Genomic DNA, 27,003 nt, shown 5'->3' with positions numbered 1-27,003 from the left:
AGAAAAAGTGACGAACTATGGTGATTCAGACTTGCGCACCTGGTGGGCATTTTCTTGAAAACGAAGGAAGTGAACCTATCACTTAAAGGAGAACAATTGACAGTGTTTGTGGCCAAAGCTAAAATTCTAATTTTCAAGTACATTTAGGATTTAGAATCAGTATCCACTACTAGGAGAGCTCTCCAATACCTAAAACTTTCCAGATGGCAATGTGATACTGTAGAAAGAAATGTTGCAACACTTGGAAGATTACTAAGTCTCAGGTAACATTTTTTTTAACTTTTATTTAATGAATATAAATTTCCAAAGTACAGCTTATGGATTACAATGGCTTCCCCGCCCCCATAACTTCCCTTCCACCGGCAACCCTCCCCTTTCCCGCTCCCTCTCCCCTTTCAGGTAACATTTTAAAAACAAGTACATTACATTACAGCATCAGATATGGGTATAGGAACCATCAGAATTTCAAGACATATAAATGGAATTTCTTAAATTTCCTTACTTTTCACCTGTTTGAGAGACAGAGGGCTCCCATCCCCAAGTTCATTCACCAAATGCTTGTAACAGCCCCAATCAAGAGCAAAACTAGGAGCCAGAAACTCAATCCCAGCTCTCCCACATGGGTGACAGGGATGGAACTACTTGAGGGTGAGAATCAGCAAGAAGCCAGAATCAGCAGCAGAGCATCCCGATACTGGGTATGAATGTTGTGATCTCCTAACCACCAAGCCTAATGCTACCCCATTTCTTCTCTTTCTTTAAAATCTTTTTTTATATATATACTGAGCAACATACAGAACTTGATCTATGGATTTTAATGCAAAAAAAAAAAAAAAAAAGTTTGTTGAAATGGCTCCCGAATTCACACTGCACTTACCTTTAAGGAACTATCCCCAGGGCCGGCATGTGGCATAGTGGGTTAAGCCACAGTCTGTGATGCCAGCATCCCATATGGGCACCAGTTCAAGTCCCGGCTGCTCCAATTCCACTCCAGCTCCCTGCTAATGAGCCTGGAAAAGCAGCAGAAGATGGTCCAAGTCCTTGGGCCCTGCACCCATGTGGGAGACTGGGAAGAAGATTTGGGCTCCTGGCTTTCACCCTGCACAGCCCCGGCCATTGTAGCCATTTGTGAGTGAACCAGCAGATGGAAGATCGCTGTCTCTCTCTCTCACCCTTATTTCTGTAATTCTGCCTTCCAAACAAATAAATCTTAAGAAAAAAAAAGATAAAAAAGAGACTACTAACTTGTTAAGTTCTAGTATAGCACCAAAGAATATTCACAATTCTTGAAAACCACTAAAGCACTCTCCCCTTTTCCAACTGTTTCTGTGAGACCTGATTTTCTTCATGTTTCAGTCAAAAAAATGTATTACAAATTGATTCCTTGAAAATTCATACAAGAATCCAGATATCTTTATAAAAAGAACATTAGCTATATAAGCACATAAAATAGTATCATTGCCCCCTTAAATTTCTTATTTTACAAATATATTAATTCATAAAATAAGTCCTACATATTAACATGTCCTGTGTTTATTGTGGTGACTGAAAGTGAATAAAGAGAGGCCGGCACTGTGGCGTAGTAGGCTAAGCCTCCGCTACTGCACCGGCACCCATATGGGCACTGGTTCATGTCCCAGCTTATCTTCCAATCCAACTCTCTTCTGGCCTGGGAAAGCAGTAGAAGATGGACTAAGTGCTGGGGCCCCTGCACCACGTGGGAGACCCAGAAGAAGCTCCTGGCTCCTGCCTTTGGATCAGCCCTACTCTGGCCGTTGGGGCCATTTGGGGCGTGAACCTTTCTGTCTCTCCCGCTCTGTAACTTGGTCTCTCAAATAAAAATATAAAATCTTAAAAAAAATGAGTAAATATTCATTCTCAGCTTAAATATCAATATATGATAAATATCGGAACACATAACTTACATAAACACAAGCACGTAGGGTTCTCAGTAATTTTTGTGAGTGTGAGGTAGCTGAGTCCAAAGCAATCTGAGAATCACTAATGTAGAAAACAGAACTTGTGGGGCTGGGGACGTGGCGCAGGAGGTTAAATTAAGCCTGGGCGCTGGTTAGAGTCCTGACTTTAGATTCAGCTCCCTACTGATGGCCTAGGAAAGGAGAAGATGGCCCAAGTTCCTGGGGCCCTGCCGCCCAACATGGGAAGCCAGGAAGAGAAGAGCTCCTAACTTTAGCATGGCCCAGCCCTGATCATTGCAACCATCTGGGGAGTGAACCAGTAGGTGAGAAGATTGATCTCTCTCTCTCTGTAACTTTGCCTTTCAAATAAATAATTAAAAAAAAATAGAACTTATTTATGTAATACCAATGCTACAAAAAGTCTGAAACAGCACCTTTCAGCATACGTTTTTCTTTTCTGTGCAAATTGCCTTGAGAAAAGACAATTCCCGATCTTCCAACTCCCACAGTAACAATTTTTTGTGGAGGAGAAGTAACCCTAATCCACCTGCCAGTGGCTCAGAGGTGAAGCTGGAACTGCCAGTCACACTTCCCTCCAGGAGGTCCACAAGTGCAAAGCTGGAATGTATGGTAGATGGCAGTCATTCTCTCTTCTGGCACAAAGGTAACATAAAGGCCTCCTTCTACAAAAGGTGTTTTACTTCCAAGAAAACAATGGGCTCAGAAAGAGTTTATTTTTTTCTAAGATCTCTAACACATATTTGCATTCAGAGTGAATGTACTGTCTTCCTATATAAGACTAAAAAAATTTTAAACAGTCCAACAAATTACTGTCTCAAAGAAGAAAAAAATGGCGTGAATAGATAAGAATCTAAAATACATGCTAGTCACATAGTCAACTTCCAGATTTTCCTATCTATTGTGGAAGGCTCTGTTAGCTCCTCACCAGGGAAGATCATCTTTTAAATGGAAGGATTAACACGAAAGTGCAGGATACCTGAACATGTTCTTTGTGACAAGTTAGGGATGGCTTAACTAGAGAGACTAAGAGGTGCGTGACTGAGAAGCAAATTCTGTACTCCTCCAATTGCTGTCTCTGGCCAACCAACCAGATGACGATGTCATGAATTTGTAATTCATAAACTGAGTGCTGTTTTTCAGCTATTTCTAATCAGATACTTAAAAAGCTGTCATTGTATCACTATGCTTTTTAAAAGTTTCCTCTTTTAAAAACTCCTATATCTAAACAGTTGTAAAAGTTAGACATTTAAAATAATTTCATTCTTAATAACATACATTTTTAAAGACTACCAAATATCCCATTTCTGTTTTTGCTCAGAACGCACTGTAGCATTTGGAGAAAACCATCCCACACTCCTGAGTATTTACCAAAACTAAATGAAATCGGCATACCAAAGTTATCTGTACCTCCATGATTACTGCAGCACAATTCACAATAACTAAGATATAGATCAACCCTGATATCCAACAACTGATGACTGGATAAAGAACATGTGATACATATACACTATGGAATACATTAGGAGGAAATCCTGCCTTTTGCAACAAAATGCATGCAACTGGAAACCATTATACTAGTGAAATAAGCCAGTTCCAAGAATACAAATATGTTTCCCCTGATCTGTGGTAACTAACATACAGAATACAAAAAATGTAATATATATGAACAAAATTGACATTTTGAAGTTTGATTATTTACAGGAAGATCAAACTATCCCTCTTTGCAGATGATATGATTATTTAGGGGATCCAAAGAACTCTACTAAGAGACTATTGGAACTCATAGAAGAGTTTGGCAAAGTAGCAGGATATAAAATCAAGGCACAAAAATCAACAGCCTTTGTATACACAGGCAATGCCACAGCTGAGAAAGAACTTCTAAGATCAATCCCATTCACAATAGCTACAAAAACAATCAAATACCTTGGAATAAACTTAACCAAGGACGTTAAAGATCTCTACGATGAAAATTACAAAATCTTAAAGAAATAGAAGAGGATACCAAAAAACGGAAAAATCTTCCATGTTCATGGATTGAAAGAATCAACATCATCAAAATCTCCATTCTCCCTAAAGCAATTTATAAATTCAATGCAATACCAATCAAGATACCAAGGCATTCTCCTCAGATATAGAAAAAATGATGCTGAAGTTCATATGGAGATGCAATAGACCTCGAATAGCTAAAGCAATCTTGTACAACAAAAACAAAGCCAGAGGCATTGCAATACCAGATTTCAGGACATACTACAGGGCAGTTGTAATCAAAACAGCATGGTACCGGTACAGAAACAGAAGGACAGACCAATGGAACAGAATAGAAACACCAGAAATCAACCCAAACATCTACAGACAACTTATATTTGATCAAGGATCTAAAACCAATTCCTGGAGCAAGGACATTCTATTCAATAAATGGTGCTGGGAAAACTGGATTTCCACGTGCAGAAGCATGAAGCAAGACCCCTACCTTACACCTTACACAAAAATCCACTCAACATGGATTAAAGACCTAAATCTACAACCCAACACCATCAAATTATTAGAGAACATTGGAGAAACCCTGCAAGATATCGGCACTGGCAAAGACTTCTTGGAAAAGATCCTGGAGGTGCAGGCAGTCAAAGCCAAAATTAACTATTGGGATTGCATCAAATTGAGAAGTTTCTGTACTGCAAAAGAAACAGCCAGGAAAGTGAAGAGACAACCGTCAGAATGGGAAAAAATATTTGCAAACTATGCTACAGATAAAGGATTAATAACCAGAATCTACAATGAGATCAAGAAACTCTACAACAAAACAAATAACCCACTGGAGAGATGGGCCAAGGACCTCAGTAGACATTTTTCAAAAGAGGAAATCCAAATGGCCAACAGACACATGAAAAAATGTTCAAGATCACTAGCAATCAGGGAAATGCAAATCAAAACCACAATGAGGTTTCACCTCACCCCAGTTAGAATAGCTCACATACAGAAATCTACCAACAACAGATGCTGGCGAGGATGTGGGGAAAAAGGGACACTAACCCACTGTTGGTGGGAATGCAAACTAGTTAAGCCTCTATGGAAGTCAGTCTGGAGATTCCTCAGAAACCTGAATATAACCCTACCATACAACCCAGCCATCCCACTCCTTGGAATTTACCCAAAGGAAATTGGCAAACAAAAAAGCTGTCTGCACCTTAATGTTTATTGCAGCTCAATTCACAATAGCTAAGACCTGGAATCAACCTAAATGCCCATCAACAGTAGACTGGATAAAGAATTTATGGGACATGTATTCTATAGAATACTATACAGCAGAAAAAAAAAGTGAAATCCAGTCATTTACAACAAAATGGAGGAATCTGGAATACATCATGCTGAGTGAATTAACCCAGTCCCAGGGGGACAAATATCATATGTTCTCCCTGATCGGTGACAACTAACCAACCACAAAAAAGGAAACCTGTTGAAGTGAAAGGGACACTATGAGAAACAGTGACTTCATCAGCTCTTGTCCTGTTGATGTACAATTTAATACTTTATCCCTTTTAGTATTTTTTTGTTCTACTTAATACTATTGGTTGAACTCTGTAATTAACACACATTTATTCTTAGGTGTTGAAATTTAACTGAAAAGTGATCCCTGTTAAATATAAGAGTGGGAATAAGAGAGGGAGGAGATGTACAATTTGGGACATGCCCAATCGGACTTGCCCCAAATGGTAGAGTTAGAAATGTGACAGGGGATTCCAATACAATCCCATCAAGGTGGCATGTACCAATGCCATCTCACTAGTCCAAGTGATCAATTTCAGTTCACAATTGATCACACTGATAGGTCTAAGAGTCAAAGGGATCACACAAACAAGACTAGTATCTGGAATACTAACTGATAGAATAAAAAAAGGAGAGAACGATCCAACATGGGAAGTGGGATACACAGCAGACCCATAGAATGGCAGATGTCCTAAACAGCACTCTGGCCTCAGAATCAGCTCTTAAGGCACTCGAATCTGGCTGAAAAGCCCATGAGAGTATTTCAGGCATGGAAAGCCAAGACACAATGGAAAAAAAAAATGACCTAAATGAAAGATCTCTGTGAGTGAGATCCCAGTGGAAAGAACAGGTCTTCAAAGAAGGAGGTACCTTTCTCTGAAGGGAGGAGAGAACCTCCACTTTGACTATGACCTTGTCTGAATAAGATCGAAGTCGGTGAACTCAAAAGGCTTCCATAGCCTTGGCAACTCATGACTGGAGCATAGGGTGATTACTGATGCCATAAACAAGAGTGTCAATTTGTTAAGTCAACAACAGGAGTCACTGTGCACTTACTCCTCATGTAGGATCTCTGTCCTTAATGTGCTGTACATTGTGATTTAATGCTATAACTAGTACTCAAACAGTATTGTGGGGAGCAACCCGGACTGGACTGAGTTATTGGAATTAAGACTTATTCTATGCATCTGCTCTCCCACAATATGGCGCTGGGAGAGGAGAAAACAGCTTCTACGCAGCTGCCTCTTGCCAACTTGAGTGATGACCTCCAGGAGCTGATCCTGCTCCTGATTGGAGGAGAGCAGCGTACTCGGCGTATGGGCAGCCGAGTTGGGATTGGCGGAGGAGGACTATAAAGGAGGAGAGAGACAACATGCACCAGGAACATCTAACAGGAACACCTGAGGAACATCTGAGCAGCCCCCGAGAGAGCCGGCCGGCGGTGTGCCGCTCCCCTGCGGAAGTGGGGAAAGTGGCCAGGGGGAACCGCCCTTCCACGGAGGTGGAAGGGACGGTAGCCAACCCGGGAAGAACCAGCAGCAAACCCGGGGAGGGCCGAGCAGACAAAGAACAGCGCAGGGTCCTGTGTCGTTCCTCCACGAAGAGGGGGAGCGACATAATGGTGCCGTGACTCAGATATGAAGCCTAGGCAGGGTTTAGTGTCGTTCCTCCATGAAGAGGGGGAGCGACAAGTATTTTTCACTTTGTGTTTCTATGTGGGTGCAAACTGTTGAAATCTTTACTTAATGTATGCTAAACTGATCTGTATATAAAGAGAATCGAAAATGAATCTTGATGTGAATGGAAGAGGAGAGGGAGAGGGAAAGGGGAGGGTTGCGGGTGGGAGGGAAGTTATGGGGGGGGGAGCCATTGTAATCCATAAGCTGTACTTTGGAAATTTATATTCATTAAATAAGTTAAAAAAAAAAAAAGAAAGAAAGAAAGAACGGGCCATCAAAGGAGGAGGTACCTTTCTCTGAAGGGAGGAGAGAACTTCCACTTTGACTATCACCTTGTCTAAATAAGATCGAAGTCAGGAAACTCAAGAGGCTTCCATAGCCTTGGAAATTCATGACAAGAGCCTAGGGAGATTACTGATGCCATAAATAAGAGTGTCAAATTGTTAAGTCAACAACAGGAGTCACTTGTACTTACTCCTCATGTGGGATCTCTGTCCTTAATGTGTTGCCCAATGTGAATTAATGCTATAACTAGTACTCAAACAGTATTTTATACTTTATGTTCTGTGTGGGTGCAAACTGGTGAAATCTTTACTTAATATATACTAAATTGATCTTTTGTATATAAAGATAATTGAAAATGAATCTTGATGTGAATGGAATGGGAGAGGGAGCGGGAGATGGGAGGGTTTCAGGTGGGAGGGAAGTTATGGGGGGGGAGCCATTATAATCCATAAACTATACTTTGGAAATTATATTTACTAAATAAAAGTTTAAGAAAAAGAATATACAGAAAAACAAAAAATTGTACTTACCATATTGTATCATATATGAGAATAAATTTTGAAATTGGAAAGGAAAAAAAAAAGATTTATTTATTTGAAAGAGTTACACAGAGAGAGAGAGAGGTCCTCCATCTCTCCAGTTGGCCACAACAGCCGGAGCTGTGCCGATCCAAAGCCAGGAGCCAGGAGCTTCTTCCAGGTCTCCCACGTGGGTTCAGGGGCCCAAGGACTTGGGCCATCTTCTACTACCTTCCCAGGCCACAGCAGAGAGCTGGATCGGAAGTGGAGCAGCCAGGACTCAAACTGGCGCCATATGGGATGCTGGCACTTCAGGCCAGGGCGTTAACCCACTGCACCACAGCGCCTGGTCCTATTAATTTTAATTTATAAATGTACTTTCAAGTGATGCAAGAGATATACAAATCTTTTGGCAAAGTACTGAATATGTAGATAAGTTTGGCAGAGATTTATATAAATCCCACTTTACATTTACAAAAACAGCACTAGTACTTATGCCTGTTTCTTTGAGATCTATTCAAACTACTTCCAAATGCCTCAAGAGGTCAAACAATTTCCACTCCTCAAATTTGTTTTTCTAGGGCTGCTTGACAGAGAATACAGACATGATCTGACCATGACTTCTGTCTGCTTCTTGGGGCATTTAGCACTGCTATTTGTATTTCTTCGGGCAATGGAAAACCAGGATCAGTTTTTCTGCTGGTTTTGTCAAAATTTGATTATTTTTTTCTAGGAAAATGTCCATTTCCTCACATTTTGTTTCTGCCCAGTAAACAGACTTCACCAAAATTTCTGCACACTTATCTTCAAAGAAGAGCTTCAAAGGAAGATATCGGTGTGTCACAGTACATGGTTCAAGGTAAATTCCAACTTTTTGCACATATTTTTGTTTGTATCTGGTTAACTTCACCCAAAACTACAGCAAAAAAGAAAATTCCAAAAAGAAAAACTGCACAGAGCATAGAGCAGAGCCTGAGCTAACTCGTCCGTCCACATTTTCTTTGATTTACAGAGAACCTGTACTTCCACACTGAGGCTAACTTTTCAATTTCTCTGCTGTGCTCCAGCTTCATAATGAACATTCCATCTTGTCTAGGATGGAATTTCAAGACTTTATGAAGCTTTTTCCATCACTGAGGTGAGATTAAAAAGAACGAATAAAATTTTTCCAAAGTTCCAAAAACCATCACACATGAAGAGATGTTTCCAAAGGAGTAAATTTCATAAGGTTCAGAGAAAGATTTACAGGAGGCAGAGATACAATCTGGAATTAATTTGATTTTTTTCCTGAACTCCACAGTGACTACTGATCATACTTGCAGCATATTTTATTGTGGATCACAGAAAAACTTTATGGCACAATTTTTAATTATTTTTTAAATGCAGAGAGACACAGAGATTTTCCATCCAATGGTTCACTCTCCAAATACCCAAAGTAACCAGCGCAGGACCAGGCTAAAGCCAGGGGCCTGAAACTCCTGACAGGCATCCCACGTGGGTGGTGGAGATTCGAGCACTAAGCCATTTCCTACTGCCTCCCAGGATGCATTAGCAAGGAGCTGCACCAAAGCACAGGAGCTGGACACAAACCAGGCATTCTGATATGGAACGCAGGCACCCAAAGCGGTCAAGTATTATGCCAAATGCCCACCTCAGTGACAGTTTTTTTCAAGATAGTTTGCGACTTTTTTTTTTTTTAATTCTTCCACCTTCAAAATCCACCTATTTGACCAGCTCACACATCTCTGTAAAAAACCATCTAGTATAGTCAGAACGCAAGCCAAGACACTTTGCATTTTTAGTGTCTGTTGCAATGATAGGCAGAGCACTGACATGTTTTGCTTTGATGCCTTCTTTAGTTTTAAAACAAATAATTAGTAAATTAAAAAGAATAAATTTCGATTCTAGGCCAGCACCGCGGCTCACTAGGCTAATCCTCTGCCTACGGCACCGGCACACCAGGTTCTAGTGCCGAATGGGGCGCTGGATTCTGTCCCAGTTGCTCCTCTTCCAGTCCAGCTCTCTGCTGTGGCCCAGGAAGGCAGTGGAGGATGGCCCAAGTGCTTGGGCCCTGCACCTGCGTGGGAGACCAGACCTGACTCCTGGCTTCGGATTGGCGCAGTGCACCGGCCGTGGCGGTCATTTGGGGGGTGAACCAACGGAATGAAGACCTTTCCCTCTGTCTCTCTCTCTCTCTGTCTAACTCTGCCTGTCAACAAAAAAATTTTTAATTCTAAAGATATTAGTAAAATTAGAATATTTCACATATGAATGCAATACTTAGGAAGCAAAATATTACATATTATACCTCATAACTCATTTTTAATATATTTTAAACAAGGGTAACTCCAAGGGCATCCCATAATAGGACAGAATTGCAGTAATTTAAGTTGGATTTCTTATGGTTTATAAGTACTGTTCTATTTTTTTAATCTACTTTTAAGTGCAAGTTTACATAATAAGACATGGACAGCAAGCTCAACTATGTTCAAAGCAAGCTTACAGAATTCCAAACTGTTAGGAATTTGCTTTCAAAATGTCCATAGGAAGCAGACTTTTCATGGGCCTGGGGACAACTACATAATTAGAAGTTCTCCAGGGGCCAGCACTGTGGCACAGCAGGTTAAAGCCCCAGCCTGCAGCACTAGCATCCCATATGGATGCCGGTTCGGATTCCAGCTCTCCGCTATGGCCTAGGAAACCAGTACACGATGGCCCCAGTGCTTGGGCCCCTGCACCCGGTGGGAGACTCAGAAGAAGCTCCTGGATCTTGGCTTCAGATCAGCTCAGCTTTAGCCATCAAAGCCATTTGGTGAGTGAACCAGCGGCTGGAAGACCTACCTCCCTCCCTCCCTCTCTCTCTCTCTCTCTCTCTCTCTGGCTCTATCAAAAAAAAGTTCTCCAAATTAACTTTCATGTAGAATATAACATTTATTAAAGGACTAATAATAAAAATGTGCTCAGCTGAAGTCTACACATATATTATTAAAATTCAAGAGGAAATGCACATATAGATAAAATTTAGAACAATATTTTGAGGGGTATAGATATGTTGTTACCGGTATTGTTTATAATTACTAGAACACAGTAATAATAAAACAAAAATGGGCCAATCTATTGTCTCCACACAAAGCGCCTTACAACTGCCGACACCCAGGACTGACTGCTCCAGAAATCGTTGAACTTCTGACAAAGAGAATGGCAAAAGGAGGGTGTACTGAGTTGAGCAGTGTCCCCCAAAACTCTTGTCAGCCCTGAAACTCAAAACATGGCCTCTTTGGAAACTGAGTCTTTGCAGTGATTGTTAGGTTAGGAGGAAGGCCCTAATTCAATGCCTGGTGCCCTTGTAAGAAAATAGACACCAGGAGAAGGCCGTATGGCACCAGAGACAGATTTCAGAGTGACAAATCCCCAAACCGAGGAATGCCCAGGGTTACTGGCACTGAGAAGCAGGAAGAGGTAGAAAGGAATCTTTGGGAGACTTCAGAAGGAACAAGGCTTTGCCAGCACCTTGATTTTGGACGACTAGAGGACAGAACTGAGAGAGAATCAATTCCTGTGATTTTAAGTTACTCAGTTTGGAATAATTTGTATGACAGCCCTAGATACAGGAGACAAACTTCATAGTGTCTGTGCATTGTCAGTACTGAAACACAACTCGAGTATTCTGAATTCCAGATTCTCTGGCTCTGTACCCTTAAGGTCTTTAGAGAGCCAAGAGCCAAGAGTAGCAGTCAGAAAGAAAATGAAAAAATTTCCCTGGCATTGTCTTCTCTTTCTGCCCCATGGAAACTACAAAGATGAAAATGGAAATTTTAGAAATGAAGAACAGAGTGAAACTTTAAAAAAGTAGAGAAAAAAAGAAACTGTAATGATTTTCTAATACAATACCCATGGGCAATATTTTACCTCTTCTGTGAATCATGAAATATAAGTTCTAATTGACTGTGGAATATGTATTATATTATTTTACCTATTTTCCTACAACAATTTAATTAGAAAATCTTGATGCTGGGGTCAAATATAAATAGTAACTGCCTTCTGTTTTTTTTTTTTTTTTTTTTTTTAGCAAAATGATTTGCCTTATACAGGAAACACTTGAGAAACTCTTGCAAAATAAGCTACTGTAAATAAAAACATTCAACTACCACATTTCCTACTTTATTCAGAAAGATGAACCATTTGGTCATTATTTATTCAACTCAATACAATCAATTAGTAACATAAAATATGCAATTAACTAAGCAGAAAATGGCAGCAAAAGATTGGGCAATTTTTTTTATTCCATTTAGCCTCTCTTGTTACAACTTTTACACAAAAACTTTCTCTTTTGTTAAAAAAAAAAAATCAACCTGGTTTTCAAATCTGATAAAGCTGATTTTCCAAGACTCACATTCTAAAGTCTCTCATGGGGGCCAGTGCTGTGGTGTAGCAGGTAAAGCCACCACCTGCAGTGCCGGCATCCCATATGGACACAGGTTCGGGTCCTAGCTGCTCCACTCCCAATCCAGCTCTCTGCTATGGCCTGGGAAAGCAATAGAAGATGGCCCAAGTCGTTGGGCCCCTGCACCCACGTGGGAGACCTGAAAGAAGCTCCTGGCTCCTGACTGTGGACCACCCCAGCTCTGACCACTGTGGCCATTTGGGGAGTGGACCAGTGGATGGACAACCTCTCTCCTCCTCTCTTTCCCTCTGCCTCTGCCTCTCTGTAACTCTGCCTTTCAAATAAATAAAATAAATCTTTAAAAAAAAAAAAAAATAAAGTCCCTCATGTAATGGTTTGGCGAAAGTCATGATATCCCAACACCTTCCCCTTTCTTGTTTATTAATTATTGAAGTATCTGCTGCTTTGTGAAATTATCTCCCTTCATGCTGAAATGATGTGCTTCAAAGTCATTGTTTCTCACATAAAGAAATTTTAGTCGTCAAAATAGTCTGTGTGTGCCCAACAAAATCCTCCCTCAATAGTCCTTGCATTCTGTTTAGGAACCCACACATTTTGGCTGCGTGGGCTGCTTCCCAGATCTGTACCTTCCCAAAGCCTGTTGTCTAAATCAAATGTGCTGCTGTCTTGGGACACTGTCAGTCAACAAAAAAGAGAAGAATGCAGGCGTCTAATCTCAGTGGAAGAGAGGCAAGAAAGGAAGATACAAAAAGTGGAAAGTGGGGCAAGATGGATTTAAATGACATTTTAAAAATAGGAACCTTTTGTGTGAAGTAAGCTCAAGGTAACAACAGAACCATCAGAAGACAAGAGCAGTAGAAATGAGACAAGGGCCTGGTGACGAGAAAGCAGTGCCTCCGGTCGGTCTGACACCACAGCAAGCGTCGGTGAGCGTGGGAATATGTGGAACAAAGACCAATCTGAGACAAGCACCTTGGAGAGCAGGCCAGCATGATCAACAAACAGTGAAACTGTGCGTGTCTCATAAGCCAGCAACTGCGCTCCCAGCAGAAATGCGGTCAAAGGCATATGTGCTCCAAGTCTTAGATCAGTAATGTCCATAGCAGCAGTACTTTAAATAGCCAAAACTGGAAATGACCCAAATGTAAACAGCAGAATGTATAATGCAATGAAATATCAGAGCAGTGTAAATCGGAAACCACACTACACACAAGAACATATGCAAATGTATAATCTATTATTGAATCAAGATGGACAGACACAAATGAATACTTACTATGTGGTTCCATGTACATAAAATTCAAACTAGTCTCAGCTGTCAGCAGTGTGGGTCTCTGGGAAGACCCACCGGTGCAGGGACTCCTGAGGTGCTACAGATGTGCTGTTTCTTGATGGGGATGAGTGTTAAAGGAGTGTTTTCTGATAATTAAGCTTTTCACTTCCTTTCTGTGTGTTTCTCAGCCTATGTGTTATATTTCACCATAAATAACAACAAAGAAGTTCCCCCACTCTTTTTGGACAGGCCGAGTGGACAGAGAGAGAGAGACAGAGAGAAAGGTTTTCCTTTGCCGTTGGTTCACCCTCCAATGGCCGCCGCGGCCGGCGCGCTGCGGCCGGCGCACGGCGCTGATCTGATGGCAGGAGCCAGGTGCTTCTCCTGGTCTCCCATGGGGTGCAGGGCCCAAGCACTTGGGCCATCCTCCACTGCACTCCCTGGCCACAGCAGAGAGCTGGCCTGGAAGAGGGGCAACCGGGACAGAATCCAGCGCCCCGACCGGGACTAGAACCTGGTGTGCCGGCACCGCAAGGCGGAGGATTAGCCTACTGAGCCACGGCGCCGGCTCCCCCACTCTTAGTAGCCCCCATTTCACATATGAAGGAAATGGGACTTGAATCACTAGGCACCCAACAGCTAATAAAAAACAAAGTGCAGTTCTTCCCAAGTTTTAGCACTGTACCATGAACTGAGCAGGACTGAAAAATTAGAAAACACTGGTAGAAGCATATCATTTGGAGAAATGAAGATAAATGGTAGAAGAAATAAATAATAAAAAATGTTATTGGTTTTTGAGAATACGAAATACAAATAGGAAGGTTGGGGCAAGAGATCTTATTTTTCATATGAATCTTTCAGTAACATTTGAACTTCAAAACTGTACACATTTATTACCTCGACATAATTAAAAAATCCAGATGAGACTACTTATTGGCAAAATAATATGTAGAGTCTGATCCATTTAAAAATATAAGTACACACACACACACAAAAGCTTTTGAATGCTGTTATCTTGGACTGACAGGGTTAAAAGAGCTTTACCAACTTCTTGTTGTTCACAAAATATTTTATTAAAATATTTACTTACCCTAGCTGATTTTTCTATAGTTAAACCTCCTTCTAGTTCAAAACGAATTGTCATATTGTACCCAGTCTGGTTTCCATGTCCATGAGGCCACCATGTTTCTACAGAAGTATTCTTTAAAGAAATAAGATAAGTCATTCTTAGTGCAGCATATTTAACAAAATATGACTCAGCATTATAGCGATTTCTTATATAGTCAAACACAGAAATTCTAGGTTCTAAAACAATACAATCTCCCTGCCCATATTATCTCAAATCATACCAATCCATAATATTGTTAAATCAGCATGCTAGGAGTTTAGCATGGATTAAAATACTGAAAAGGAAGGAACTACTCTTCCTGTCTCCAACATTCAATTTTACAATTATTCTATATTCTTAACACTTAGCATTGGACTTTGAAATTGCATCTTTTTCTAAGCTGAGAACTAGAAACCATTTTGAGTTCTTACTTTATCTGGATAGTTACCAAATACTGTTTTGCTACATCCTTTCAGTTCATAATTATCAATTAGAGAAACAGAAAAGGGAAAAAGGAAAAAAATCCACCCTACCTCTACCTATGAAAGATGAATTAGAATTTTGCAAAAATAAGCACCAATATTCAAAATAATTGGCAAGTACCCAAAACCACCACTTCTATTTAAATACATTGTTTAGAATGTATTTTGGATTCAAAATATTGAAAATACTACAGAAAAATGTTAAAATGTATCTGACTTCTTGAGAGGAAATATTGCTAAATTAATGATATATTCTCTATTTCTTAACAAAATTTGGCAAAATAATTTCTTGGCTCATACTCAAAATATATGAGAAGTTAAAAAAAAGAGGAGAAAACAGGGGCGGAAAATAGGGGCTGTGGTGTTGAAGCAGCCACTGGGGACACTTGTATCCCATAGCGGAGTGCCAGGATTCAAATCCCTGCACTTACTTCTGATCCAGCTTCCTGTTAATGTGAACCCTGGGACGTAGTAGATGATGGTCCAAGTGCTTGGACAGCTATTGCAGTGGTTTAGGAAGTGAACCATCAGATCAAAGCTCTCTCTCTCTCTCAAGTAAATGAAAAATAAATATATAAAACTTTTTAAAACATAGGAGAAAACGAAAACCTAAAGAAGGAAACAATATTTCTTTCATCTTCTTCTCTTTCTAGGCATTGCTTTTGTGCAGGTACGGCTTTTCGTCAACACTTCTCAGGAAGTCCCATCATTTACCTTGCTGATTTTCACAAGTAGATCGACAATCCTTTCCCCAGGTTGAAGGTAAATATCACGTGTTTGCTGCGTATGCAATTTAGGGATGGTTACGATCACTTGACCACCAACTGGCTTTGAGCTGACAACATCAAAAGAAGACTGTATTTCAAGATTCCACTCCTTGGCACTGTTATCTGAAGCATAAAGAGAAAAGAAAATATATACAGATGTCTAATATCTAAGCATTATCTCTGCATTCCTCTTAATTCACTGATAGGAACAAAGTAACTTCTAAGCTAGTAGGTGTTCCACTTGCTGTCATAAGAAGTTCAGTGGGAATTTTGCTTTAATCTTTAGAGTTTATCCTTCATTTTGAAAAATAATCAAAATTATTTGTGCGTATATATATGTGTGTGTAAATATATGAGAGACATTATGTATATCAGACAAAGACTTTATATATAGGGCACAAATAGAACACAAAAACCTTCCAAGAATGATATGCACTTATTTCTTTTTATAAAATAAAGTGAAAATACTGAGGATTTTAAAGCTATGTAACAGGGCCAGGCATTATGGCACAGCAGGCTTCTCACTTGGGACACTGGCATCCCATACTGAAGTAGTGGTTCCAGTCCTGGTTGCTCTGCTTCCAAACTAGCTCCCTGCCAATGCACCTAGGAGGCAGCAGACAAGGATTCAAGTACTGTGTCTCTGCCACTCACAAAGGAGACCTGGCTGGAATTCCTGCTTCCTGACTTTGGCCTGACCCAGCCCCATGAACCAGTGGGTGGGTGGGTGGGTGAGTGGGAGGGTCGGTCTGTCTGTCTGTGTCTCTTTCTCTCTCTCTGCCTCTGCCTCTCTGTAACTTTGCCTTTCAAATAAATAATTTTTTTTAAAAAAAGTAGTAAGCAGGGTTCACACCATGCTGCTTCCTTTTAGGACAAGTGAGGAGTTTGGCAATGTCATCCAAGATCACTGAGGAGTCACTGGAGACTTTTCATCAAAGCCCAACATAACCAGATTTGAATTTTATAAAAATTGCTAGAAGCTCCAGCACTTTAATAGTGCAGGATGCATATGCAGAAAGATATGGAATATCCATCAGTACAAAAGCAAGTAGACATGCAACTTGGAAAATCTAGGAATACAGCAGAGGTAAAGAAAAGAGGCAATTGTTGAACTCCTTACTTAGTATAGAGTTGGTCTTCTGTGTATAAAGTGAATTGAAAATGGATCTTAGTGGAGAATGGGACTGGGAATGGATAAGGGAAGAGGAGAAGGGATGGGAGTGTGGGTGGAAGGGCAGGTACAGTGGGAAGAATCACTATATTCCTAAAATTGTACCTATGAAATGAATGAAGTTTGTATTCCTTAAATAAAAGGTTTCTTTGGAGGAAAAATAATCAAAAAAAAAAAAAAATGGAGCAGCTGGGATTCGAACTGGCACCCATATGAGATGCCGGCACTGCAGGTGGTGGCTTTACCCACTATGTGCTGTAGCACTGGCCCCTAAATAAATCTTTTTTAAAAAAATTAAAAAAGAAAAGAGGAGGTCAGAAAAGAAAAGAAACAAGGCTGAAGTGCAGTTACAGGGCAATGGAAAGACAAGGGAGCCACCAGTCAGAGTGGGGCTTCTAGTGTGGGTTTGGGACGGGACAGAAGCTTCAAGGGTTTTCCTTTATGTGCATTATACCCCATTTCTTTACCTCCTAGTAAATTTACATTGTGTGTTTCTTGTCTCCTGCATTGGATTTGTGTGTGCATTGGTTTGATTTTTAATTAAGACAGAGAGCTGTGACAGGCTGTGGGCAAACACTGGGTGGAAAATCAGATCCTTTTGTTTTAGGTTACACAGAAGACACCAGGGATGAGGTCCCAACTGGCTGGAGAGGTGGGTGGGGGTTAGTGTCAGGACAAGGTTCTCATTCTTTGCAGCAGCAGAAAACAGAAGAAGAGCATCTGACTGAGGCAGATGCATTAAACTTGTATGACTCATGGAAAGACCTGGATGAGTTCCTATTTAATGGCTTCTACTTCTCTCTCTCTGAAGGGAAGGAATTGAGAAATATATTAGAGACCCTTTTCCTACAAATGAGGAGGGAATTTGTAGTCACGGCCTTACGACCGAAGACGAAGAGATGGGTTTGTGTGCTGGCCAAAGACTTTAACTGGCACAGCTGGCTTACAACCACAGACCACAGCGGGCCCGTCATTTGCACCTCCCACTGGCCAAAGTAGAGATGGATTTGGTGCACATAAGAGCTATTTCTACTTATGAAATGACTGATTCTGAGGAACACTAGTCAAAGAGCCCTGATCCAATGAGCTGTGCAGTATACCCTCCCACCGCCTCCAGGTTTTGAATCCCTCGCCTGATAGATCACCTAGTCTACGCCCTTACCAGTATTTGATTCCCTCCACACACCAAGTCAGCACCTCTTGTTCCTATAAATAAGTTTTATCTGAACACAGCTGCTATGGACTGAATTGTGCTCCCCACACCCCAAAACTCATGTTGAATCTTTAACCTCCAGGCATCTAGGAGATAATTAAGGTTAAATGAGATCATAAGGGTGGATGGGACTCTGATACGACTGTGGCCTTATAAGAGGAAGAGAGAAATTGATCTCTCTTTCCACCATCTGAGGACACAGCAAGAAGGTGCCTGGGGGCCGGAGCTGTGGCATAGCAGGCAAAGCCACAGCCCACAGTGCTGGCATCCCATAGGGGCACCAGTTCAAGTCCCAGATGCTCCACTTCCGATCCAGCTCTCTGCTACGGCCTGGGAAAGCAGTAAAAGATGGCCCAGATGCTTGGGCCCCTGCACCCACAGGGGAGACTGGGAAGAAGCTCCTGGCTCTGGCTTCAGATCAGTGCAGCTCCAGCCATTACAGCCATCTCTTTGCCTCTGTCTCTCAGTAACTCTGAGTTTCAAATAAATAAATAAATCTTAAAAAAAAAAAAAGAGGTGCCTGGTTTTTTTTAACTTTTATTTAATGAATATAAATTTCCAAAGTACAGCTTATGGATTACAATGGCTCCCCACCCATAACTTCCCTCCCACCCGCAACCCTCCCCTTATCCACTCCCTCTCCCCTTCCATTCACATCAAGATTCATTTTCAATTATCTTTATATACAGAAGATCAGTTTAGCATACATTAAGTAAAGATTAACAGTTTGCTCCCACACAGAAACACAAAGTGAAAAATACTGTTTGAGTACTAGTTATAGCATTAAATCTCAATGTACAGCACACTAAGGACAGAGATCCTACATGAGTAGTAAGTGCACAGTGACTCCTGTTGTTGACTTAACAAATTGACACTCTTGTTTACAGCATCAGTAATCACCCTAGGCTCTTGTCATGAGCTTCCAAGGCTATGGAAGCCCCCTGAGTTCATCGATTCTGATCATATTTAGACAAGGCCATGGTCAAAGTGGAAGTTCTCTCCTCCCTTCAGAGAAAGGTAAGAGGCGCCTGTTTGTAAACAAAGAAGGGAGCCCTCATCAGAAACCAAATAAATCTGCACGTTGATCTTGAGACTTAGCCTGCAGAGCTGAGAGCACTAAGTGCTGTTCTTTTAGCTAATGCTCTGTCTGTGCGATTTTGTTAGGGAAGCCAGAACTGACATATGTAACAGCAGCACTATTTGCTCACCCGTTGTTTTTGGTTTTCTGTGCACTGCTACCACAGGGTTGAGTAGTTGCAACAGTTGCAAAACGCCCCCAAAGCCTGAACTACTTACTCTCTGACCACTTACAGAAAATGGTTGTTGATCCCTGCCCTCGAATAGTCCCCTAAAAATGTCATTCCAACCTGACTTTAAATATCGCTAGTGACCAAAAAAACCACTGTCCCACAAAATAGCCTTCTCATTTTTGCTAGCCTTGGGTACTGTTAAGTCCCTCTTTACACTGATTTGAAATGCACTTCTCTTTGATTTCTACCTAAAGATTTTTATTTTGCCCTCTAAGTACCTCTCAACAACCAAGAATGCTCCTATCCTATATTCTGTCACTTCCTCTACAATAGGGGAATCAACTGTTAGTGACAACCTCGCACAGCAAGACAAGCACAACAATCCCCAAAGGTCATTGGCTTTAAACATGGAAAGTTCTCTAGCAAATGGCATTCCTTTGGGGCACAACCTGTGGCCCAAATGAAAAGCTAGGGCTATCAGAGGAACACCCCATGAAAAGCCTTATGATCCATGAGGTCATCACCAAATACACGATACCCGTTTCCTATTGCCCATTCCTCTTCCAAATGGAATCAAGCTTTTCCTTTAGTAGCACATAGGAAATCAAGGAGTTTACACTCACGAAGCACAAAGTCTCAAATAATCAGTAATTTTCCTGATATTACTTAATCATGTCTATTCATTCACTACTTTAAAAATATATAATCCTATTTCTAGTTACTAGAGCTCCTTCTTATAAATGAAGACCCGTTTGTAGAATTCAACTTCCTATCACACCTTTCCTAGCATTTACAAGTTATGGTTTCCCAAAGAATACCTATTAGTCCCAGCTCTCCCCAAGTGGAATGCAACACAATTTCAACAAATGCCCTACTGTATCCATTTTGCTGCTAATGCAATATTTTGTCAAACTTTGTTTTAAATATTTGTCAAGCAAATTGATAGGAATTATATCCTACTATGGTTTTAATGATTTTTATCTATTTTTAAATTTACTTTAGACTGGAGTTCAACATCTTTTCCTTTGATTATTGTGTATAGTCCGTGAATATTTTCCTTTTATTTGCTGAATTCTTCACTTTTTAAAAAAAATTTTATTTGAAAGGCAGAGTTACTGAGAGAGATACAGACAGACAGAGAGAAAGGGATCTGCAATCTGCTGGTTCACTCCTCAAATGGCCACACTGGGGAAGGCTGAGCTAAAGTTTCCCCATGGTGACAGGAACTCAACTACTTGAGCCATCACTGCTGCCTCCCAGGGTCTACATTAGCAGGAAGCTGGAGTCAGGAGTGGAGCTGGGCTTTGAAACAAGGTGCTGTGATGTGAGTTGTGCACATCTTAACCAGCATCTTAGCTGCCAGGCCAAAAGGTATCCCTGCTGACATCTTGTGCTTGCTCAAAAGAGATTCCTATCATGTGTTCATATAACCTCAACTAGGAAGGCAAGCCAGAGCATGGCAGAGAACATGGCTTTAGTCACTGACTCAAGGTTTCCTCAGAGCCACCATGAATGTTCTTTAAAAAAAAACCTGGATGGGAATTTGTAGAAAGGGTAAACATCTACATGGGCTACATTAATGCACACCATTCCTTCCTGCAAAGGATCACGAAGACAACTCCAGTTTGTGTCCAGTATGTTAGCCTTTAAAATCCTCTAACAAATAGCACCTTTATTTTAGATTCCTATATAGTCTACTTCTTTGTTCAAAACAAAATTTTATTCACTTGTCTAGGAGGAAAAATTATAAGTCTTACACAGGAAGATGGCTGCGTTACATTAGTTACATGTGTAAGTACCTGGAAGATACACACTCAAGCTATCCCCTAAGCTTTTTGTAATTGATTATAAGCTTCAAGCATCAGTGTTTTCAACCAGTGTTATGATGCCTAGCTTTTTTTTTTCTTTTTTTTTTTTTTTTTTTTTTTTTTTGACAGGCAGAGTGGACAGTGAGAGAGAGAGACAGAGAGAGAGAGAAAGGTCTTCCTTTTCCGTTGGTTTATCCAATGGCCCCTGCGGCTGGCACACTGCGCTGATCCAAAGCCAGGAGCCAGGTGCCTCTCCTGGTCTCCCATGTGGGTGCAGGGCCCAAGCACTTGGGCCATCCTCTACTGCACTCCCAGGCCACAGCAGAGAGCTGGACAGGAAGAGGAGCTACTGGGGCAGAACCCAGCGCCACGACCAGCACTAGAACCCGGGATGCCAGCGCCACAGGTGGAGGATTAGCCTATTGAGCTGCGGCACCGGCTATGATGCCTAGCTTTAAGAAAAACCACAGGATGGTTGTTTGTTGCAACAGTTAAGACGCTACTTGGAAGATCCACATCCCAAATCAGAGTGCCTCTGAGTTCACATTCCAACCCCTCTTCTCATCCGTACATCCTGCTAATGTGCACCCTGGTAAGCAGCAGGTGATGACTCAAGTATTTGGGTCCCCGCCACCCCACAGGAGACCCAGACTGAGTTCCAGGTTCCTGGCATCTGCCTGGCCCAGCCCTGGCTATTGCATGCATTTGGGAAGTAAAAATTTCAAATATATGAATTTTTTAAAAAAAATTTATTTTCTAAAGAGAAACCACATTCGTCCACACTTACATCCTCACTTGGCTATGATGACTCTTCTAATTTGTCAGCAAAGGAAAAGGACCACAGAAGGTTAGAGATAGAAGCAACTCAGTGATCTCCTAGTCACTTGGCAAGTAAAGTTTCTGAGACCCTGACCACAGGCCCTCCCACAAAATCTCCAGCACTCAGGCCAAGGACGAGGGCCCAGGCGTCTTGACTCCAGTGCTATTTTCCAGGAGAGTTTCACAAAAGCAACACTCAAGAAAATGGCATTCTCATGCATACTGAAATGTGAATGTGCATGATGAGGAAAAACAAACGTATTTGTTTGCTTTTCAGAGTCCTTGGTCCAAAATCAAATGCATTCAAGGGGACCAGTATTGTGGCATAGCATGTAAAGCTGTCACCTGCAACACCAACCTTCCATAAGGGCACCGGGTGCTGGCTCAAGACCTGGCTATTCCACTTCCGATCCAGCTCCCTGCTAATGCACCTGGGAAGACAGCAGAGGATGGCCCAGGTGCTTGGGCCCCTGCACCCACATAGGAGACCAGAAAAAGCTTCTGGCTCCTGATTCGACTGGCCCAGCCCTGGCCACTGTGGCCATTTGGGGAGTGAACCAGCAGATGGAAGCTCTGTCTTTCCCTCTTTCTCTGTAACTGTGTTTCAAATACATAATAAAAAATAAATCTTGGAAAAAAGTGCATTCAATGTGAAACCAAGCATTTGGGGACATTGTAACAATAAAATATTATCCTCTTAATAAGAGAATCTTATTACAAAAGAACACTGCAATCTATACAGAGAAGGTATCTGACCCAGCACTCAGTGTGTGGTTACATGGTGCCACAGCTGCTCTACTTGTCCAAATATCATTCTGGTAACCAAAACTACCTGATGAAGGCCCTGAGCACTGTTATGTGAGCATCTCTGTCAAACAAGTGAAATGTATTTTTGAACAACTACTGTCTGTGAACTTTGACAGGCACATTAAATTATGCCCCATTCCACAAAGCAAACATGTTGCTTCTAACTCTGAGAATGTACTTAGAGAAATAAAATACAATAGGTCCCTGTTAAGAATACAGGATGCAGGAGTGGTCATATGGTGCAGTGGTTAGGAAGCCACTTGAGATACCTGCATCCAGTATAAGAATGCCTTGGTTCATGTTCCAGCTCCTCTTTCAAATCAACTTCTTATGCACAACCTGTGAGGCAGCACATAGGTGATATCTCAAGTATTTGGGTCCCTGCCACTAACATAACAAACCCAGATTGAGTTCCAGCCTCCTGGCTTCAGCCTGACTGTTGCAGGCATTTGGGGAGTGAACCCACGGATGGAAGGTCTGTCTCTGCCTCTGCTTCTCACATAAAATTAAAATGATAAACAAATTTGTAAACGTTCCTTTTATTCGAAAGAGTTACAGAGAGAAATACAAAGAGTGAGACAGAGAGGTCTTCCATCTGCTGGCTCACTTGCCAAATGCACACAATGGCTGCGGAAGGGCAGACTGAAGCCAGGAGCTTCCTCGGGATCTCCCACGTGGGTGCAGAGGCCATGCACTTGGGCCACCTTATGCTGCTTTCCCAGGTTCATTACATGAAGCTGGGTCAGAAGTGGAGCAGCCTCACTTCCAATCCAGCTCTCTGCTGTGGCCTGAGAAAGCAATAGCGGATGGGCCCCTGCACCCACGTAGGAGACCTAGAGGAGGCTCTTGGCTCGACTTTGGATCATCCCAGTTCCAGATATTGCAACTATTTGGGGAATGAACCAGCGAATGGAAAACTTCCCTCTCTCTGCTTCTGCCTCTCTGTAACTCTGCCTCTCAAATGAATTAATAAATCTTTAAAGAAAAAAAAAAAGAGGAAGAAGAAGTGGAGCAGCCAGGACTTGAACTGGCGTCCATACAGTATGCCAGCATTGCAGGCAGCAGCTTTACCTGCTACACCACAACAGCAGTCCCAAATAAAAAATCTTTGAAATACAGGATGCCAAGGGAGCAGGGGTTTAAGGACTAGCAAGGAGATGGAAGTTCAGAGGCAAGGATCATTCAGGCCAGCAGGGGAAGGTCTGCTTAGGTGAGATGAAAAGGATGCTTCATCCATTGGAGGAAGGCTACGCCGAGACAGCTGCCTCCAAAGGCTAGCGCTGCTGAGCTCCTCGCAGCACCCCCTCTGCCTGCTAGCTTCTTCAGCAGAAGATGAACAGCTGCAGGGAAAAGCAGCTCCGTGCACTGAAAGACACAGGAGTGACACCACTCCAAAATGACCAGCCACAGAAGGTGCCAAGTCAAATCTAAGATAATTTTCTGGGCTCCTACTAGTATTATAAGGCAAATGTAAGCAGCTTTTTGAAGAGCTAACAGTTGCATTGACCAGAAATGCAGGTTCACACTTAAGCTGTGACAGCTGTCCTCCCCCACTTCTTCACCAAGCAATGAGATCCCCTTGCCTATTTAGCAGGACAAAATCCTCTAAAGTGAAAATCAAGGCAAAAGAGACCCAAAGCAAGATCTCCAACAAAACAAAGCTAATTAAGTTCCAGAGAAGAAAATGTACCTAACCAACAAGGCATCTCATCAGAGGAAAGACTATTCAAGCTACCCAATGACTCCTAAAACTATTTTCAAGTGAATATTGGGCTGGCGCTGCAGCTCACTAGGCTAATCCTCCGCCTGTGGCGCCAGCACCCCGGGTTCTAGTCCCAGTTGCTCCTCTTCCAGTCCAGCTCTCTGCTGTGGCCCGGGAAGGCAGTGGAGGATGGCCCAAGTGCTTGGACCCTACACCCGCCTGGGAGACCAGGAGGAAGCACCTGGCTCCTGGCTTCAGATCGGCACAGCGCGCCGGCCGTAGCAGCCATTTGGGGGTGAACCAATGGAAGGGGGACCTTTCTCTCTGTCTCTAACTCTGCCTGTCAAAAAAAAAAAAAAAAGGTGAATACTGTAATTTTAGGGGTAATGTAATTAAAAGATTAATGAAAAAGTGGCTCACAAAAATGTAAGCAAAAAATGAACACATGCTCATACTAAGGCACTAAACATGATTCCCAATCTTTGCTGTATTTTAATATTACATTCTCTATACGACACTGTAAGCAAAGGGTAGTGATGTCCTTCAACACAGGCCTCCGCTGAGCAGGCAGAGATCTAGCTGAGAGCCAGACCACACTCCTCCAACTCAAGGCCAGATCACCTGAACTGAAGGAGGATGCTGCAGGCTGAGACAGCAGGTCCGTCTGGGCAGGGTATGGAAAGAAGCATCCGACATGGTGGCAGTGTCTGCAGCTCAAGGCAAAGATCCACAGCCCACCCTAGCTCAGAAAGAGGTGTGAAAGCAAGGCCATTCACATGTAGAAAAATGCCATGACATTATTTATTCTAACTGAGCTAACAAACATTGAACTATGTAGCATTTAAAATGCTGTTGGTTAAGCCACCACTGGGGAAAGTGCATCCCATGTGGGAGCACCCATTCACATCCTGACTGCTCCTCTCTAGATCCACCTTCCTGCTAATGCGCCTGGGAGAGCAGCAGATAATGGCCCAAGTAGTTTGTCCCTGCCACCCACGTGGGAGACCCAGATGGAGTTCCTGGCAAATGGTTCAACCTGGCCCAGCTCTGGCTGTTGTGGCCATTTGGGAAATGAACAGCACACAAATGATCTCTTTCCCTTTCCCTCTCCCTCTCTCTTCTTCTTCTCTTTGTATTTCAAATAAATAAATCTTTCTATAATGTAATGTTTCAACAGATCACACTTATTACACACTTTAACTTTATCTGTTTATATAACCACATGGAAAGCTCATAAAATCAGGTAATCTGGGACAGGCATTTGGCCTAGTAGTTAAGATACCCATCAGGACACCCACATCCCACATAGGAGTGCCTGGATTCCATTTTCAGTTATATTCCCAATTCTATCTTACTGCTAATGCAGACCCTGGGAGACAAAAACTGATGGCTCAAAAGGTTGGGTTCCTGCCACCCATGTGGAAGACCCAGATCGAGTTCACAGCTCCCTGCTTCTGCTTCGTCTAACCAAGGCTATCGCTAGATTGAGGGAGTGAACCAGCAGACAACAGCTCACTTGCTCCCTCACTCTCTGCCTAAAAATAAATACATATTATCATTATTATCATTCTAATGACTGAATGAGCTAATTTAGTTTTCAGTAATTGTGTCTACCTCATAGTATAATACAAATACGTAAAAGTTTCCAGACCACATTAGCTTATTGCTTTTATTTATCATTGGTTTCAGTAGTAACTGCTTATTTCCAGAAAAAAGTAGGAAAAAGAAATTCTGAATAAAACTCACAAAGGCAAGTCCTCTCCTAATGCTTTCACAAGTTTATGCTTCAATTTTCTGTTACATCAAATCATCAAATGGATAACCATAGAATTAATTAGATATGTAAAAATTACTGTTTAACATGCACAAGACACAACTTCTGAATGGAAAAAATATTTTTCAATGTTAAGTACAAACGTTATTGCACTCATAAAAGTTATAAAACTATAGTACATAAGAAAAATTGACTACACTAAATCTAAACCGAATTTTAAGCATCATATAAATTGATTTGGTTCACAATCACACAAGCACTAGTGACCAATAAATTAAATTCTATTTAATGAGTCACATTTAGGAAAAAAAAACATTTAGTTTCATATTCAAAATTTTAAATTAAACTACACAACTGTTATTCAAATATTTTGCAGGTAATAAAATAGCTGGAACTTACAGTACTTTTTGCAAACCATCTAAATACTGATTGACCTTCAAACCTATTAAGTAAGTAACTTTTGCTAAATCAAACCTCTCCTTATGCTGGATTTAATTACACACATCTGAGAAAATGTATGGGTGGAGACATGAGGTGAGGGATAATGGATCATTCAATTTTATTAAGAAAAATCCTCAGTTTGGGTTACACCTCATTAAGAAGGTGTTTCAGAGGCACAAAACTAGAGACCATAAACTCAGCCACATTTACATGTGCAACTCAAACAAGACCTTTTCCTGCCTCTGAAACATTTAAAAATACAAGCAGCAATCAAAAAGTAAACAACCATCTCATTAG

General features: G+C 41.5%; 1 protein-coding gene across 1 annotated transcript in view; it reads right to left on the bottom strand.

Moving 5' to 3' along the window:
- MANBA (mannosidase beta) overlaps positions 1-27,003 on the bottom strand; it is a 131,412-nt gene that overhangs the window by 64,768 nt on the left and 39,641 nt on the right. The window contains exons 6-7 of the mRNA XM_051819549.3: positions 15,669-15,844; positions 14,455-14,565 (exon numbers count right to left, since the gene is read on the bottom strand). Of these exons, the coding sequence (XP_051675509.3) occupies positions 14,455-14,565; positions 15,669-15,844 (287 nt within the window). The remainder of the gene's footprint in view (positions 1-14,454; positions 14,566-15,668; positions 15,845-27,003) is intronic.

The sequence above is a fragment of the Oryctolagus cuniculus genome, chromosome 8 (assembly GCF_051225735.1).
Source record: "Oryctolagus cuniculus isolate XC-2025 breed Fujian yellow rabbit chromosome 8, ASM5122573v1, whole genome shotgun sequence".
Classification (NCBI taxonomy): Eukaryota; Metazoa; Chordata; class Mammalia; order Lagomorpha; family Leporidae; genus Oryctolagus; species Oryctolagus cuniculus.
Note: the sequence above shows the minus strand (reverse complement) of the source record. Positions and strands in the feature narration are given on the sequence as shown.